The 19,901-nt window shown below is 46.3% G+C and overlaps 1 protein-coding gene across 1 annotated transcript in view; it reads left to right on the plus strand.

The window, feature by feature from the left end:
• The first annotated feature begins 2,170 nt into the window (after positions 1–2,170).
• Positions 2,171–19,901, plus strand: part of LOC137078960 (cadherin-like protein 26) — a 39,237-nt gene continuing 21,506 nt past the window's right edge. The window contains exons 1-4 of the mRNA XM_067446819.1: positions 2,171–2,259; positions 4,524–4,640; positions 4,773–4,928; positions 5,025–5,169. Coding sequence (XP_067302920.1) covers positions 2,224–2,259; positions 4,524–4,640; positions 4,773–4,928; positions 5,025–5,169 — 454 coding nt within the window. The 5' untranslated portion in view covers positions 2,171–2,223. The remainder of the gene's footprint in view (positions 2,260–4,523; positions 4,641–4,772; positions 4,929–5,024; positions 5,170–19,901) is intronic.

Here is a 19,901-nt window from a genome sequence, read left to right on the forward strand (position 1 = left end):
CCCCGCCTCGATGCCCGCCCCCTCCGGCTCCTCGGAACCCGGAGAGGACGAGCATCGGACCCTCCAACCCGGGGAAAGATGCCGCAAAGCGGGCTTCCACACGGGGAGGAAGATCCTCGGAACTGTCAGAGGAGGATTGGGAAAGTGCCGCAGCAGTCCCAAAACCCTCTGACAAGTCCAGTTGTGAACCCCATGATCTGCAACGCCGAGCCGCCTCAGCGACCGCGGGTCCAGAACCATGGGGCTCACAAGGCTGGCCGGTCTCATCGAACACGGCCAGCCGAGAGCAGAGCAGTCTGAGTGTCAGCCGCTCACCATGTTCACAGGCGGCTCCCACGAGAGTCGCCCGAGCGTGCTGAACACTGAGACACTGCACACAAAGCAGGTGTGTATCCGAGCCCGAAATGTAGCGGGGACACGGATGCACACACTGCTTAAACTCTCTTTCCATTTTTATTTTTAAATCTCTTTCACACACACACTCGCAACTGGACAGAACAACAGTAAATAGACAGACAATACAGAGAGCGCTATGCTGAAGAGCAATAACTGCCGCCATTATGCGCCCGCTCCCCTTTTATACATCCGGGTATGCCGTCACAATGACGTCATCACGCACGCCAATCGGATTGGACTAGTGTCTATTCGGACATCAGATTCGCTGATGCTTAGGGAGCATCCCCATTTCGTCGTTCCGACGCAGTGGGAAGTTCCCTCGATAAGGGAACTGACTTTTGTCCCTACTTTCCATGATTGGTCACATATTTTATGTTTTAATTTGAGTAAATCATTTTTATGAGTGGGAACTAAAAAGAGTGAAAATGAACTAAAACTCAAAAATAACAAAAGCTCTTATTAAACTAGAAGTTAGTGAAACTAAATATCTATAAACTAAACGACTGAAATATAACTAGAAGTAAATAGGAGAAAGCTATTTAAATAGTGAACAGAGCTCAAAATATATCTAAAAGAACAACAAGGGATTAAAAGACCATTGTTTCATTTGATTTGATTTTTATTTAATTGTTGTTGTGATTGTCACATTTGCTTTTATTATCCTTTTTGCACTAATCAAAATACATTAAAAAAAAAAAAAAAAAAAAAAAAAAAAAAATATATATATATATATATATATATATATATATATATATATATATATATATATATATATATATATATATATATATACACACACATTTATTGCCTGTGTCTTGATTCTTACCCTCCTGTAACTGATCTCTCAGCCAACATCGCCATGTCTCAGTCCAGATAACTTTCATGCTGGTGTCTTTTGGAACCCAAACAAAAGTTTTAGCCTGAAATCTAAACATTAAGAACGACAGTAAACTACAACAGTAAAGCGTCTGTCTTAATCTGTCACGGTCATCGTGGCTGTTTTTGTACCGAGAACTTTTCCTGTTTACCAATATCCAACAGAGGTCTGCTAAGGTAAAAATTTTAAAATACAAACAATGGACCAATCATAGATTGACTTAGCGTGTGTTAACTTGCCAAGCCTGTTCTGTGCTCAGAAACCATGCAGTTATGTTTTTGGTAAGATGACAGTCAAGTCTTCTGATAGCACAATCTCCTCCTTGCTGGAAATTAGGTGTGCCTTAAGTCAGATCTCTTCCATCATTCACTGTTCTTCAGCGTTTCAAAAAAATTTTGTAATTGAGAGTGAACTTTAAGCCAGAAGTAAGTTTAAAAAGGAAGCATTAGTAAAAGTAATAGCATTTTCACTTGAAAATAGGGTGTTGATGCACAGAACACATGCTGAGCTTTTACAGTTTTCTCACTTTAAAAAAGAAAAGAAAATATGATGCATATCTTAAAAAGACATCACAATCCACATGAAGGTCTTTTGAATGCCACCATTTATTGTAAGTAAATGATTATACTTTCGCTTAAGTGGAAAGTCTACTTTCATATTTAATCTTAATTTAGCTTTTGTTTATGGTCAAACTAAACTAAATAAAACAAAATGAACTAAAGCCATATTTAAACAGACACAGAGAACAACATAATTCAAAGTATTAACTAAAAACTATACTAATATATCAATAATACTAAAATAACACTGACCCAGTTCTTGCACACCCAGATTTGAATATCCCCTCCCCTCTATCCTCGGCTATATGAGGAGCCTGAAATACTATTTCTCAATGAGAAAGAGGGAAGCTCAGACCCAGTCGCACTGACTGCTTTACGATCTGCTTCAACATGAAGACCCTTCCTGTCAGTTTGCTCCTGGTGCTGGTGAGTTAAAGACCTGTGTCATGTGATACAGCTAGAGCCGGTCTCGCCGTCTCATGTGTCTAATTTTTCTAGACAGTGTTTATGTTGCAGTCTATCACAATGTATAAAGCCAGGTGAAATCCAGAAAGGTGTACAATGAGCTAACAAATATTTGGTTTCTATTGAACGCTAAGCTGATGCAATTATTCGGCATGTGTCGTATTGTAAGAACTGTAGGTAGAGCTTATTGGATTAGTTCTTTTGACTTTGATATGTGTTACCACTATAGGGTGTGGTACTATTAAAGTAGCTTTCATTCCTGTAAGTCTTTGAGATCATGACACCTGAACAAAAACATGCCCATGAATAATTGTTTGCATTGACAGCTCATGCCTTACCGTATGCTCCCAAATATGTAAATATGTTATGGTAAAACTAATTAATAATTATGTATAATTCAGTCAAATGTGCATTGGTGATTGTGGTGTGACAGGCAGCGGGGCGAGGGACCGCGAGAGCGGGCCGGTGATTAATGTTGATGAGTGCCAGCTGCGTGGCACACCGGTCTCGTCTCGCGGCCATGTGACGGGAGCATATAAGGAGGAGCAAGGGCTGCGGAAAACGAGAGAGGACCAGGCCTGGAGTTTATGTTTAGTTTTGTTTTACGTGTGTTTGTGTTAGTGGGCAGTCGTCCGTGAGGGGCTGCCCACGTTTTTTTTTTGTTTTCTTTTGTTTCTTTTGTTCAACAACATTTATTAATTCAAAATAAACAAACAAAACGAAAGTAAAACCGCGGGCAGCCCCTCACGGATGACTGCCCGCAAACACACAAAATAAAACGTGGGCAGCCCCTCACGGACGACTGCCCACTAACACAAACACACGTAAAACAAAACTAAACATAAACTCCAGGCCTGGTCCTCTCTCGTCTTCCGCTGTCCTTGCTCCTCCTTATATGCTCCCGTCACATGGCCGCGAGACGAGACCGGTGTGCCACACAGCTGGCACTCATCAACATTAATCACCGGCCGCTCTCGCGGTCCCTCGCCCCGCTGCCTGTCACACCACAGTGATATCTAATTATTACACATCTGTACAGTTGTTTTTTGTTTGACATGTCATATTGGAGTTTTGGTTTACAGGTGTATATGTCCTCAAGCGTCGTTCAAGAAAGTTAGATTTATTACTTTGAATGCTGGCCTAGTTAACATTAGTTCATGTATTAACTAACTTGAATGGTATATTGAATGGGTTTGTGGTTTCTATATTTCCACAAAACCATTCAAATTCTGTAACAATCTTGTCACAGGAACATTACAATCCTCCTCGATTGGCTTATTGGCTTTTTTCAAGGGCAAGAACCTGGTGGTTCATTGTTTGTTTCTTGTGGCTATTTTGGGTAATAACTCACATTTTTAGCTGTTAATAAATCGACCATCTACTAAAAAAATCACACTGACTTTCTACTAAAATGTGAAGCTACTGCATGTAAAACAACTGTACAACTGTCAATGTCTAGACTGATGAAGATGAATGAGATTCCCAAAGGGTTGAAATAACAAACTCAAGTAATCAAACAGGAGATGAACAAGAGATAGAGTGTACATTTACAACTATCTACAACTATATGAGGGCCAGTTTGAGTTTTAAAAGTAAAGTAAGGACAAAGAGAGTAAAGTAGGGTTATTTTGGCCAGTCCTCACATTCTGAGAGCCTTAAAAGGCGTCTATAGGCACATATTATTAACGTACTCTTCAAATAAATAAATTAAAAAAAAAAACTTAGATTTCAGTTGGTAAATGCCATTGATTACATTACTACCTATGAAATAAAATTGATAACATTACTAACTAGCCTACAATTTTTGTCATGTAATTTGTAATCAGTAATTTATGGAGCCTCACACGACAAGCAAGAGAAAAAGTGTGTGCACGATTTGTTATTTTGTTCCCTCGATTTGCTAAATCGTGTGCATGTGTAATAAATCAAGGGAACTAATTAGTAAATCGAGTGAATGATCTATACTATTTTTCCTTTATGAAAATGTGTATATAATAAATAAAAACTAAACATAAAATCCTTCGTGTGTGACATGTCATGTCTTTGTAGTAACTGACTACAACTTGTAAGTGATATCTACCCAGCACTGGAGGTAATGAAAATGTATAAAATATTTGACATGATTCACAAATTCTGTGGCCAGAATTTGTGAAATTCCCAGATTGGCATAACCTTTATAACATAACTGTCATAATTTTACTTATGGTGACTTTGTTTTAACTCAGTTTGCCTGGACCGTGTGTGTGTGGGCTAACAGTGGAAGACAGAAGCGCTCATGGATCATTGACTCTTTTAATATTGAGGAAGAAAACCCTGGTCCATTTCCATATAAACTGGGCAAGGTGAGTGGCATTAGAAACAGTTACTTATGTCATTCAATTGGAATAACTTTGGAATAATTGTACATATGTGTAAAAGTGCTGGATTATCATAATCATGTGAACACTTCAGTGTGCATGTTGTTTGTTTTTCAGATTGAAATTGAAAGGTCTTATTTAGTAAAATTACAGCTAAAGGGTCAGGGTGTGGATAAAGAGCCTATGGGTCTTCTCAAGATGGATCATAAAGGTTATATTTCAGTACATAGAAAGGTGGATTATGAAAATCCACAAGGTATTAAAGTTCTCAATGTAAGTACTCACAAAAACCTTTGCATAATAGCATTGCAATTCAGTTAAATACACTGTAAAGACTTATATATTGACATTCACTGGACTCAATTATAGTTGACATTTGAAGCAGTAAACAACTCAAATAATGCAGTGGATACACGGCTCGGGGTTGAGATCAATATATTGGACATAAATGATAATGCCCCAAGTTTTCAGAAGTCAGTCTATGAAGTGACTGTGGATGAGGCACATGCTCAAGGTAACCAATAATGTTTATTATTATTACTAATTTATTTATTTTCTAAAATTACATAATTAGTTTAAAAATTACATAATAAGTAGTTTAAACTCATCCTTGTTGCAGGCCACTTTCAAGGTTTTATATTAAAAGTATATTATATTTCTCTCAAATCGTCAATGTACATTCTGATTTCACCCTGCGCTACAAGATACACCCATCGTGCAGCTCTTCAGTCATAAGTCGATTAAAAATTAAAGTCTCGTGTATATAATGTGCCCGGCTGGTGTGAGATACCTGAGACGCGCTGCTGAGCTTCGCGTCTGGTGTGAAGTGTTGGGGAAGCTACTCTGAAACTGTAGCTTTACAAGCTACAAGCTACTTGTACGTTAAAATAGTTAAGTTACAGTCAATCTACCATTTTGAAAAAGTAGTTAGCTACACTACAAGTTACGATCAAAAAGTAGCTAGCTACATTGAAACTAATTTTTTTACAATGACAAATAACTTTGAATAATTAATGAATAATGTTATACTATTTGGGGTTTCAGGCAATATAATGCAATGTAATTGATTTCAAAAGAGTATAGTGCGAATTCAGGTTGTTTGGGACACTTTTCCCCAGTCATTTCAAAGGCAAAAACTGTCAGAATCCTTTGAATAATTGATACAATAAACACAATAATCAAATATAGCCTATATCTCAAACTGACTGTCAAAGTGCAACATGGCTAAAAATGTAACATCAGTGCAAGAATAAAATCTATGCAATTTAAATTAAATATTCAGGAGTCAGGATTAGGTTTACCACCATCAAACAAACCAAATGTGGGACGATTACTAAGTTTGTGTGGGACAATGTGAGAAATGTTACCAACACTAAAACATAACCTGAAACTGTTATATAATGTCTTAGTTAATAAAAACATTGGTATTCTGCCTTTCAGCTGATAAAAATATTTTGTTCTTTAGTCCCTACCAGAAAACACCATTACATCACAATGTAACATAACATGTCTTTATTTTACATGTTATTTAAATTCAATGCGTGAGTTTATGTGAGGATGCGCGTGTGAGTGTAAGTGAGGATGCGCGTGAGTTTATGTGAGGATGCGCGTGAGTGTAAGTGAGGATGCGCGTGTGAGTGTAAGTGAGGATGCGCGTGTGAGTGTAAGTGAGGATGCGCGTGAGTGTATGTGAGGATGCGCGTGAGTGTATGTGAAAATGCGCGTGAGTGTTTGTGAGGATACGCGTGTGAGTGTATGTGAGGATGCATGTGTGAGTGTAAGTGAGGATGCGCGTGAGTCTAAGTGCGGATGCGCGAGAGTCTAAGTGAGGATGCGCGAGAGTGTAAGTGAGGATGCGCGAGAGTGTAAGTGAGGATGCGCGTGAATGTAAGTGAGGATGCGCGTGAGTGTATTTGAAAATGCGCGTGAGTGTTTGTGAGGATACGCGTGTGAGTGTATGTGAGGATGCACGTGTGAGTGTAAGTGAGGATGCGCGTGAGTTTATGTGAGGATGCGCGTGAGTCTAAGTGAGGATGCGCGAGTGTAAGTGAGGATGCGCGAGTGTAAGTGAGGATGCGCGTGAGTGTAAGTGAGGATGCGCGTGTGAGTGTATGTGAGGATGCACGTGTGAGTGTATGTGAGGATGCGCGTGTGAGTTTAAGTGATGATGCGCGTGAGTGTAAGTGAGGATGCGCTTGAGTGTATGTGAGGATGCGCGTGAGTGTATGTGAGGGTGTATGTGAGGATGCGCGTGAGTGTATGTGAGGATGCGTGTGAGTGTAAGTGAGGATGCGCGTGTGAGTGTATGTGAGGATGCGCGTGCGTGTAAGTAAGGATGCGCGTGAGTTTATGTGAGGATGCGTGTGTGAGTGTAAGTGAGGATGCGCGTGAGTTTATGTGAGGATGGGCGTGAGTGTATGTGAGGATGCGCGTGTGAGTGTATGTGAGGATGCGCGTGTGAGTGTATGTGAGGGTGTATGTGAGGATGCGCGTGAGTGTATGTGAGGATGCGTGTGAGCGTAAGTGAGGATGCGCGTGAGTGTAAGTAAGGATGCGCGTGAGTTTATGTGAGGATGCGCGTGTGAGTGTAAGTGAGGATGCGCGTGAGTGTAAGTGAGGATGTGCGTGAGTTTAAGTGAGGATGCGCGTGAGTGTAAGTGAAGATGCGTGAGTGTAAGTGAGGATGCGCGTGTGAGTGTATATGAGGATGCGCGTGTGAGTGTAAGTGATGATGCGCGTGAGTGTAAGTGAGGATGCGCGTGAGTTTATGTGAGGATGCGCGTGAGTGTATGTGAGGATGCGCGTGTGAGTGTATGTGAGGATGCGCGTGTGAGTGTATGTGAGGATGCGCGTGAGTGTATGTGAGGATGCGTGTGAGTGTAAGTAAGGATGCGCGTGAGTTTATGTGAGGATGCGCGTGTGAGTGTATGTGAGGGTGTATGTGAGGATGCGCGTGTGAGTGTATGTGAGGATGCGCGTGTGAGTGTATGTGAGGGTGTATGTGAGGATGCGCGTGAGTGTATGTGAGGATGCGCGTGAGTGTAAGTAAGGATGCGCGTGAGTTTATGTGAGGATGCGCGTGTGAGTGTAAGTGAGGATGCGCGTGTGAGTGTAAGTGAGGATGCGCGTGTGAGTGTAAGTGAGGATGCGCGTGAGTGTAAGTGAGGATGTGCGTGAGTTTAAGTGAGGATGCGCGTGAGTGTAAGTGAGGATGCGTGAGTGTAAGTGAGGATGCGCGTGTGAGTGTATATAAGGATGCGCATGAGTGTATGTGAGGATGCGCGTGAGTGTAAGTGAGGATGCGTGTGAGTGTAAGTGAGGATGCGCGTGAGTGTAAGTGAGGATGCGCGTGAGTGTAAGTGAGGATGCGTGTGAGTGTAAGTGAGGATGCGCGTGAGTGTATGTGAGGATGCGCGTGAGTGAGGATGCGCGTGAGTGTATGTGAGGATGCGCGTGAGTGTAAGTGAGGATGCGCGTGAGTGTAAGGGAGGATGCGCGTGTGAGTGTATGTGAGGATGCGCGTGAGTGTAAGTGAGGATGCGCGTGAGTGAGTGTATGTGAGGATGCGCGTGAGTGTAAGTGAGGATGCGCGTGAGTGAGTGTATGTGATGATGCGCGTGAGTGTAAGTGAGGATGCGCGTGAGTGTAAGTGAGGATGCGCGTGAGTGTAAGTGAGGATGCGCGAGTCTAAGTGAGGATGCACGAGTCTAAGTGAGGATACGCGTGAGTGTAAGTGAGGATGCGTGTGTAAGTGTATGTGAGGATGCGCGTGTGAGTGTATGTGAGGATGCGCGTGTGAGTGTAAGTGAGGATGCACGTGTGAGTGTAAGGGAGGATGCGTGTGTGAGTGTAAGTGAGGATGCGTATGAGTGTATGTGAGGATGCAGATGAGTGTATGTGAGGATGCGTGTGAGTGTAAGTGAGGATGCGCGTGAGTGTAAGTGAGGATGCGCGTGAGTGAGTGTATGTGAGGATGTGCATATGAGTGTTTGTGAGGATGCGCGTGTGAGTTTTTGTGAGGATGCGGACCCTACAAATTCTTTACATATAAATGCAATGAATGTATATTGTATAAATTAATACAATAAATGTATTATGACATCATAATTTCCCAAAAATTACTATATAGTACACCATGTACTCACCAGAAAGGGACATTTTATCAAGAATGCCAGAGGCTGTATTTGGGTTGCTTGAAGGGCTATCAGACATCACATTTGACCTTAATAAAGCACATAATACAAGACTCATGTTGAGTAATATATTTTGCAAGAGTAATACACATCCGGTAAAATCATATAAACATAGAATTGATTTCTTAATTGATTGCTTATTTTCTTATTAAGGGTTAGTTAATAAAAAAATTCTGTCATTAATTATTCCTGAACACGTATGTGTCCTGAATGTGCAACCAAGCAGATCCATGCAGCCATAGTATTTTTTCGACTACAGTAAACATGCGCTGTAATTTCTGAAGCATGACATGCAACATGCATAAAAGTTAGGTAATGTGCCTCATTTCTGTGTAGTGCTTGATGTTACATAACCTTTAGGGTTTCCACTGAAACACTACAACTATTACAAGTGTAATCTGCAAACATATTTACATGATGCAACAATGATCACCTTTTCTTCCTGATCTTGACTTTGGCAGCTCTCACAACTTATCTGCAGGGAGAGACAAAAACAAGCATGTAACGTTAAGGTTATGGGACATGTCGACGAAATAGCGAGATTTTTTCCATCGACGGCTGTTTGGCAAATAAGTTTTCCCTCAGGTGAAAAATAGCATTTTTGCGCTTAGACGACGCCTACAACTGACTACTTGTATATAGTCAGCCGTAGGCGTCGTCTAAGCTCAAAAAGGCCGTTTTTCACAGAGGGAAAACGTCTCAGGTTACGTATGTAACCATGGTTCCCTGAGAGGGAACGAGAAGCTGCGTTGAAACGCTAGGGGAACGCCTCTGCGTGATGCGTCATGAAGCACTCGTGAAGTCACTCGAAAAGCAGGGAGATACGTCATAGGCGGGTGACGTCATCGACCGGGAAGCTATAAAGCATACCCGGACCAAACAGTCACTAGCTTCTGAAAAAGCTGAACAAATCGATCACAGGCATGCCGGGGGTATGGCATAGCGACGCAGCGTCTCGTTCCCTCTCAGGGAACCATGGTTACATACGTAACCTGAGACGTTCTCTTTATCGAGGGAACTCGAGCTGCGTCGAAACGCTAGGGGAAATTAATGCCCACGTCGCCAGAGTCCCAAATGTCTGTATGTGTGAATTTTGCTCAACCCAGAAACACCCGGGACCCTGGGGTAGAGGCCACATCTAGATTGTAGAACCTCACAAATGTATGCGGAGAGGACCACCCTGCCACATCACACACCTCTGAAAGTGAAACTCCTGATATAAGAGCCATAGAGGCAGCCATACTCCTGGTGGAGTGAGCACGGACCCTCATCGGTGAAGGCATTCCGGCCGACTCGTAAGCGAGTGAAATTCCCTTACTCGGGGACCCAAAACACACAAACAGTGTTTCTGACTTTTGCCACAGGGCAGCTCTGTGGACATAGCCGTCTAGGGCCCTGATCGGACACAGCAGATTTAGCTTCTCTTGATCTTGATCAAGAAAAGGAGGAGGACAGAAAGCCTGCAGCATTACTGGTCCCGGTACATTAGTCGGGACCTTGGGCACATACCCTTCCCTAGGGAAGAGAAATGTCTTCACCATTCCAGGTGCAAACTCAAGGCAAGAGGGTGCTACTGATAAAGCCTGTAGGTCTCCTACTCTCTTTAGAGATTAAATAGCCAGAAGAAATACGGTTTTTAATGTAAGAAACTTTTCTGACACTTCTTCTAATGGCTCGAATGGGGCTAACATAAGGCCTTCTAATACTATGGCCAGGTCCCAGGTAGGCTCCCTCGAGCGTGCCGCAGGTCTGAGCCTCAAAGTACCACGAAGGAAACGCGTGACCCACGGGTGTTTCCCTACTGATGCATTGTCTAAAGGCGTGTGGTAGGCTGATATAGCTGCCACATACACCTTCAGAGTCAAAGGGGATAACCCTGCAGATAATTTTTCTTGTAAGAACTCAAGTACTGAACCAACCGGGCAGTTAACAGGATCTAAAGCAAGGCCTGTACACCAGGCTACGAAAACTCTCCATTTGAGGGCGTAAAGTCTCCTTGTGGATGGTGCTCTGGAGTGCAACATGGTTTCTATCACCTCAGTAGATAAACCTATTTCTATGAGCTGGGCCCCCTCAGAGGCCAAGCCCACAATTTCCACAGCTCCGGACGGGGGTGCAGTACTGACCCAGTACTGCAGTACTGGAGAAATATAACAGACAGTGCGTTGTTTCTTGAGACGCAAACAGATCCACCTGAGCTCGCCCGAAGCGAATCCAGAGATTCTCCACCACCTCGGGGTGGAGTCTCCATTCCCCCGGCACAACTCCCTGCCTCGACAGGGAGTCTGTCACTACATTCAGGCTCCCCGGGATGTAAATAGCTCTGAGTGACAGCATTTTACCCTGGGCCCAAATCAACATTCGATGCGCCAGCTTCCACAACCGGTGCGATCTTAGCCCACCCTGGCGATTTATGTACCAGACCACCGCTTTGTTGTCCGACCAAACTAGCACATGGCGGCCCCAAAGGTCTGGGAGAAAGTGCCTGAGTGACAGGAACACGGCCATCAGCTCCAGCTGGTTTATGTGCCAGGAGAGCTGATGGCCGCTCCACAGAGCGCGAGCCGAGCGGCCACTCATGACCGCCCCCCAGCCAGTTAGGGAGGCATCCGTCATTAGCGTTAGCGTTACGCGACGACAAAGAACCCCCAGAAATTGACCTTGGGACAGAAACCAAGGATCCTTCCACTTTACCAAGGCACGTAGGCAGCGCCGCGTGACCTTGATCAAGCAAAAGGGATTTCCCCTCGGGAGAATTGATCCTGAGCCACCACTGTAAGGGTCTCATGTACAGCAGGCCAAAAGGTACCATGTTGGACGCTGCTGCCATCAGCCATAACACTCTCTGGAAGTGTCTTACAGTGAGTGACTGACCTAGCTTTATCTGGTTCACGGAATCCAGGATCGTTTTTATCCTGAGAGGAGATAGCCAAGCCGACATTGTTTTTGTGTCCCACACTACCCCCAGAAAAGTAATGCTCTGCTGTGCTGCCAACACACTTTTCTTTCCGTTCAACCTTAGCCCCAACACTCTCATGTGGGCAAGAACAGCATCTCGATGCTGAACCGCCAACTGTTTCGACTGCGCTAACACTAGCCAATCGTCGATGTAATTGAGCATGCGAATGCCCTGGAGTCGCAATGGAGCCAGAGCCGCATCCACGCACTTTGTGAAAGTGCAGGGCGATAAAGCTGGGCCAAATGGCAGCACTCGATATTGTTAAGCTTCTCCCCCCAAAGCAAACTTGAGGAACTGTCTGTGCTGCGGAAGGATGGAGATGTGGAAGTAAGCATCTTTTAGGTCTATTGTAAAAACACCAGTCCTCGGACCTGATGTGACACACGATCTGTTTTATCGTGAGCATCTTGAATTTTACTTTCTTTACTGCCCTGTTTAGTCGACGCAGATTTAAAATACGCCTTAACCCTCCATCCTTCTTTGGAACTATGAAGTACCGGCTGTAAAACCCTGACTCTCTGCAGTGGGGAGGGACCCGTTCTATAGCCTCTTTTCGCAGGAGAGTCTGTACCTCTCGTTCCATGACCAGAGCCTGCTCGGGGCTTACTACCGTAGGAGTAACCCCGCTGAACACGGGCGGGTGTGACCCGAATTTAATTCTGTACCCTTTTTCTACTGTGAGCAGGACCCATTCTGAGACATTTGGCAGAAGTTTCCACGCTGCCAGAGAGTCTACTAAGGGAACCAGCCTCTCGAGGCTGGTCTCTGGATTTCCCTGGACGGTCAGCTCAGTGTCCTGTAACGGATACCCGGCAGGGAGCAACCGAACTGACCGCCCAAGGGCCCTCCCAAGAGGGCGCGAACAGCAGGCCGCTACGTTTCCGGGCGGACATGGAGATGGACCGCCGCGCCCTGAAGCACCAGTGGTGGCAGTGTTGACAGACCGGCCCCCCCGATGGCCCCGGGAGAAAGCGGGCGCCTCGGCGATCCGCATTTTCCCGGAGGGGACTGCCATCGGAAGTCCTGAGCTTCTGGCGTCAGGACTTCTTAGCCGAAGCCTTCCTAGAAATAATGACAGCCCTCAGGTCTGCCCTACCTCGGGAAGGCCTCGGCTGAGGGCGCCACCCGGACCCCCGATTATCTCTCTGCGGGGGGGCCCGAGCGGCCACGCTCTCTTTCTGTTGTGCTCGATGTTGCGCGGAGGAGGACGTACTCGGCTGGGGCTGCCCCGCCCGGCAGCTGCAGGGGGATATATTTTCTCCTGATATCTCTCGACTACAGTGTTAACCGAATCACCAAAGAGGTCGGCAGGGGAGATGGGTGCGTCCCTCAGGAATTTCTTGTCTCTTTCCTTAATATCTGACAGATTTAGCCACAGATGTCTCTCCGTGGCCACCAGAGCGGCCGATGGATTTTGCCGTCTCCCTGGTGGCCTGAAGAGACAGATCTGCGGCTTTCCTGATTTGGTTTGGAGCTGCGGGGCTGTCAGCGACGATGGTGACTCGGGGGAGAGATAGCTCGCAAGCGTCTCTTCCACCCGAGGCATCGCCGCATAGCCATGGGTCTTCAAACCTAATATATTAGAATATTCGGATGTTGCAAGGTTCAAGACTCTAAATGAAACTGGCTTCGAACAGGACCTCGACACCTCGGTGTGGAGGTCAGGGAAGAAAGGTAAGCCCCGCCTTGGAGGTTGTGAATATGACGGCAAAAACCGCTCGTCCAGTCTACTATGCTGTTGTGATTCTTGTCGCTCGGCCGGCCAGTCTAGACTCAATCTGGCCACAGCGCGAGTCACAACCTCCAAGAGCTCCTCCTGAGCGTGTGTGTGTAATGGCGGCAATAACTCGTCAGTTTCATCAATACTAACAACATCGAGTTCCTCGGAACTGGAGTGCTGCTGTTCTTGTGCCTCAGCGTGAGCGGAAGAAACCGCAGAGCGTGCTTCCAACTCGCGAACTGAGGCATGAGATCCAGCGGGTAAGGGCAGAGATAGGGGATAATCCGTCTCTAGCCCCGCCACTAGATCCATCTCCAATCCCCAGGATGCGAGCCTTCGCTGCGCCTCGGCAACAGCGGGACCCGAGCCCTGAGGACCGCGTGCCAAAGCACTCTCCTTGAAGAGCGTGATCTTAATGTGCGCATTGGAAGTCTCTCACAATGCTCGCAGCCAACCCCCTCGAGAGCTGACTGGGCATGATCGAGTCCCAATCACATCACACATAGGTTGTGTGTATCCCCAACCATGATGTAACGTGGGCAGGGAGTGACACAACACCTAAACTGATTGCTTGCCATAATATATTTTTCTTTCTCTTTCAGACAACACACAATAAATGGACATACAATATTCACACAGAGCGCTTTGTGAAGGCACAGAAGCTAGTGACTGTTTGGTCCGGGTATACTTTATAGCTTCCTGGTCGATGACGTCACCCGCTTATGACGTATATCCCCGCTATTGGACTGATTTCACGAGTGCTTCATGACGCATCACGCAGAGGCGTTCCCCTAGCGTTTCGACGCAGCTCGAGTTCCCTTGATAAAGGGAACTTATTTGCCAAACAGCTGTCGACGGGGAAAAAAAATCGCCCTATTTCGTCGAATTTTTTTGAGCTTTTAGACAACGGAAAAATAGCATTTGGTAACAAATTGCAACAGAAAGCCTAAAACTATAAAGTAAGTTAAGATACAATCCAGCTAAAAGAAGGACAAAACTAACGTTACACTGTACCATCACCTGAAGCCTTAACATTATAAAGTTTAAACATTATAAAGAATTTTAATCATTACGTTAATGGGCTGAGCCCCAGTTTAATATAAACACAGTCAACACGATTCAAAGCGGTAAAACATTTTTTAAAATTAAAATACATGCATTTCACCTGCTTATTTGCGCCTCACATCATCCAAGATTGACGGGCCACGGCAAAGCTGAAGGTCAAGTGAATCCTGTCGCACGCGCAGTTGCCCCACTGTGTGCTTAGAAGGGAATGTATCCTTGCGCCAAGGCGGGAATTCCTTCGGTTCGAATATTTAAAATATTCAGGGCTGTCATTTAAATATCATCGTCCTTAAAGTAAGAAAGTGTTATTATATTATATTATATTATATTATACGATATTATGAAAATAAATGCGTAATAAAACACTAAACGCAGCAGACATAGCCTTACTTTTGACAAGCGGAACAAGATGTGATCAGTTGCAGAAGTGATGGGAAGTCTGGTTCTTAACTTCAAAGACTGATTTACCCGATTTACCAGCTCTTTTACACAACCACGAAATGACGTGCATACACAAATTATTATATTATTAAATAATCATATAATTATTTAAAAAGCAAATAATTAAACTAAAAGACAAATTCCATAAACCTTCTTTTTTCATTTAAATAAAAGGTACATATATACTCATCTATTTATTAATATGTTATGTAAATTTACATTATTATTTAATGTATTAAAATGTGTTTATTGTATTATACAAATATTAAACTATATAATATAAAAATATTATTTGTGAAGTGTTGATACATTTGCATATGTAAGCCAATTCCAGTGTTTATGTGAAAAAATAAATAATTATATATATATATATATATATATATATATATATATATATATATATATATATATATATATATATATATATATTATTTATTAAAATAGAAAAAAGGAAATTAATGTATAGAAATAAGCACTCATTCAACATTTTTTCTTACTATAAGAAAATGTGGTAAGAATTTTTTTTTGAATGACTGCTTATTTCTATACATTAATTTCCTTTTTTCTATTTTTACAGAAAAAAAATCTGTAAAATATGAATCAAACTTATGCAAAAATACAGAAATTTCCTCTTAAAAAACGTAAATTTGATGTAATACCAAAATACAAGCAATTCCCGTAAATGTAATAGTCAAGATATAAAATACAGCAAATATCTGTAAAACAACAGGCATTTCACTGTATAATGAAAAAACAGGAAAATTCTGTAAAAAAATACAGAGTATTACCGTAAAATTATTATTTTTTTTACAATGTTGAATTTACGGGAATGTCCCTCTTTGGCTAATGTACTTTCAAGATGGAGGGCCAACATGGTGGCCAGCATTCGAACCCCTCACCCGTATGTATTTTCAATGGCATATTATAAACTTACGAGAATACTTTATTACTTCAAAGAAGTAAATATACATTGAGCACATATATTTTTGAAAGAACGTCTCGGTTACGTATGTAACCCTCGTTCCCTGAAGGAGGGAACGGAGACGTACGTCAGAACTGAACCGACGAATGGGATCTTACTTTAGAGACCAATCCTACTTCGAGCATCTAACAACGAGCCAATGAAATTTGGCATGCGATCACGCATTCCACGCTCCGCCCCGCAGCGCGGGTATAAATAGGAAGTGGAATGGTAGATCAGCGCTTTTTCTGCTGAGGAGCCGAAAGGTGACCGGACTCCCAGCGGAAGCACAGCATCTGGCGACGGGACGTACGTCTCCGTTCCCTCCTTCAGGGAACGAGGGTTACATACGTAACCGAGACGTTCCCTTTCAGTCGGTCACGTTCGACGTACGTCAGAACTGAACCGACGAATGGGATCCCTTATGGAAAACGCCAGGATGCTGGCCCTTCCAGCGTCCTGCTTGAGCGCACTGCACCGTCTAGTATGGTACGGAAGTCAGGGCTCCAAGCAGGGAGTACAGTCACTGCTGTTTCTGCAAGACCCACTCAGAATGACTATTGGATAACGCTGGGAAAGCGTGCCTACCTCGACTTGAGAGAGAGGGTACGCTGCGGGGCCACGTCCTTCAGGGAAGGAGAGGTGGCAGAATACACATAAGGACTAACCTGGCAGGGTAGTGCAACATATGGCAGTCTCTGGGGTGGTTCCAGCCTGATTGAAGGGGGGAAAGAACACGCCCAGAGACGACAGAGCGGGCTCTGTCGAGGGAAAGACACGGGGCTAGCCCGAAGGGTAGCTGGAACCGTGGAAGAATACACATATGGGGTTGCCGTGAGGGAACCGCTACATATGGGACCCAGCCTACAGCCACGTTTCACAAGCATACGGGTGCAGGCCTGGCGTCAGACGGTCCGCAACGTCTGACACCGGAGGGGTGACGGAGGAGCTCGACAGGGTTAGCCGGTTTCCCGGGGAACACAACTGGAGACAATAGACGCACGTATCCGGCCCAGAGGGCGGGAGTGGCGTTTCGCAAGCCGACACTTAGAACGGGCACTTAGCGCTCCTGGCCCCTGGGGGCGAGGATGCGGGAAGATACCGGCTCTACACGTAAGCTATAGAATCTAGCAAACGTGTTAGGTGTCGCCCAACCCGCAGCTCTACATATGTCTGTCAGCGAGGCGCCTTGAGCCAGCGCCCAGGAAGAAGCAACACTCCGAGTGGAGTGAGCTCTTACACCGAACGGGCAAGGCACGTCTTGGGACTGGTAGGCCAAGACTATAGCATCCACTATCCAGTGGGCTAACCTCTGCTTGGAGACAGCCTTTCCCTTCTGCTGGCCTCCGTAACAGACGAAGAGTTGCTCTGAGGTCCGAAGGCTTTGGGTCCGGTCAACGTAAGCGCGAAGAGCGCGGACCGGACACAGCAAAGCCAGGGCTGGGTCTGCCTCCTCCGAAGGCAGCGCTTGCAGGTTCACCACCTGATCCCGGAAGGGAGTGGTAGGAACCTTGGGCACATATCCGGGCCGGGGTCTCAGGACAACGTGAGAGTTACCCGGCCCGAACTCTAGGCACGATTCGTTGACCGAAAGTGCATGCAGGTCCCCTACCCTCTTGATCGAGGCCAATGCCGTCAGGAGCACTGTCTTCATTGACAAGATTTTCAACTCACAAGACGCCAAAGGCTCGAAGGGAGGACTCTGAAGTGCTCGGAGCACTAGAGCTAAGTCCCAAGAGGGTATCGAGGATGGACGAGGAGGATTTAGTCTCCTCGCACCTCTGAGGAACCTGACGATTAGGTCGTGCTTCCCCACGGACTTACCTTCTACTACATCATGGTACGCTGCTATTGCTGCAGCATATACCTTGAGGGTGGAGGGAGACAGCCTTCTCTCCAACCCATCTTGCAGGAAGGAAAGCACGACACTGATCGAACACCTTCGGGGGTCTTCCCGGCGGGAAGCGCACCACTCAACGAACAGGTTCCACTTCAGAGCATAGAGGCGCCTCGTAGAGGGGGCTCTAGCTGAAGCGATGGTATCTACGACAGCTTGTGGTAGTCCATCTAGAACCTCCGCGTCCCGTCCAGGGACCAGACATGAAGATTCCAGAGGTCTGGACGCGGGTGCCATAACGTGCCCCGTCCCTGAGAAAGAAGGTCCTTCCTCAGGGGAATCGGCCAAGGAGGGGCTGTCGCGAGGAGTGTGAGTTCTGGGAACCAGGTCCGGTTGGGCCAATACGGCGCAACTAACAAGACCTGCTCCTCGTCCTCCCTGACCTTGCACAGAGTCTGTGCAAGAAGGCTCACTGGGGGAAACGCATACTTGCGTAGGTCCCGGGGCCAGCTGTGCGCCAGTGCATCTGTGCCGAGGGTACCCCCGGTTAGGGAATAGTACCACTGGCAATGGGTCGAGTCCGGAGAGGCAAACAGGTCGACCTGTGCGGCCCCGAACTGGTCCCATATCAGCTGGACCGCCTGGGGGTGGAGTCGCCACTCTCCCGGAGGTGTCGGCTGACGAGAGAGCTCGTCGGCTGTCTGGTTCAGCACACCAGGGACATGAATGGCCCGAAGCGACCTCAGCTGCTTCTGACTCCACAGGAGGAGGTGGCGGGCGAGTTGGAGCAGACGACGGGAGCGTAGACCACCCTGACGGTTGATGTACGCAACGGCCGTGGTGCTGTCCGTACGGACCAGTACATGCTTGCCACATAGCGGCCCCTTGAGGCGGCGGAGTGCCAGATGTACTGCCAGTAACTCGAGGCAATTGATATGCCAATGCAATTGCGGCCCCGTCCACAGACCAGCAACTGCATGCCCGTTGTACGTGGCCCCCCAGCCTGTGGTGGAGGCATCCGTGAACAGCACAGCATGCCTGGACACTTGTTCTAGGGGCACCCCGGCCCGGAGAAACGAAGTGCTGGACCACGGGCTGAAGGTTTGGCGGCAGTAAGGAGTCACTGGGACCCGGTACTGACCGCTCTGCCACGCCCACCTCGGGACTCGGCCATTGAGCCAGCGTTGAAGCGGTCTCATATGAAGCAATCCGAGCGGCGTGACCGCGGCTGCAGATGCCATATGCCCCAGGAGCCTCTGAAAGAATTTCAGTGGGACCGCTGTCCTGCTCTTGAACATATTCAAGCAGTTCAACACCGACTGGACTCGCTCCTCGGTGAGGCGCGCCGTCCGGTTGACCGAGTCCAGCTCCATACCGAGATAAGAGATCCTCTGTGTGGGACAGAGTTTGCTCTTCTCTCGGTTGACCCGAAGGCCCAACTGGCTGAGGTGACTGAGCACCAGGTCCCTGTGTTCGCACAACTGGTCCTTCGACTGGGCTAGGATCAGCCAATCGTCGAGGTAGTTGAGAATCCGAACGCCGCGTTCTCTGAGTGGAACAATGGCTGCCTCCGCAACCTTCGTAAAGACGCGGGGCGACAGGGACAGCCCGAAGGGCAGGACCTTGTACTGATATGCTTTCCCCTCGAACGCCAAACGTAGGAACGGTCTGTGTTGAGGGAGAAAGACACACGGAAGTACGCATCCTTCAGGTCGATCGCTGCAAACCAATCCTGGGGACGGATGCATTGGAAATGCGTTTCTGCGTCAACATCCTGAACGGGAGCTTGTGCAGGGCCCGATTCAGAACTCGCAGGTCCAGGATTGGTCATAACCCACCCCCTTCTTGGGCACAATGAAGTAGGGGCTGTGAACCCCGTCTTCATATCGGCTGGAGGAACCGGCTCGATCGCGTCCTTCGCCAGTAGGACCTCGATCTCTGACCTCAAGACCTGAGCATCGCTGCTTCGCACGGAGGTGAAGAGGATGCCCCCGTACTTGGGCGGCCGGCGCGCGAACTGAATCGCGTAGCCGAGTCTGATGGTACGGATGAGCCAGCGAGACGGCCCGG

Source organism: Pseudorasbora parva, chromosome 6 (assembly GCF_024679245.1).
Source record: "Pseudorasbora parva isolate DD20220531a chromosome 6, ASM2467924v1, whole genome shotgun sequence".
Taxonomy (NCBI): Eukaryota; Metazoa; Chordata; class Actinopteri; order Cypriniformes; family Gobionidae; genus Pseudorasbora; species Pseudorasbora parva.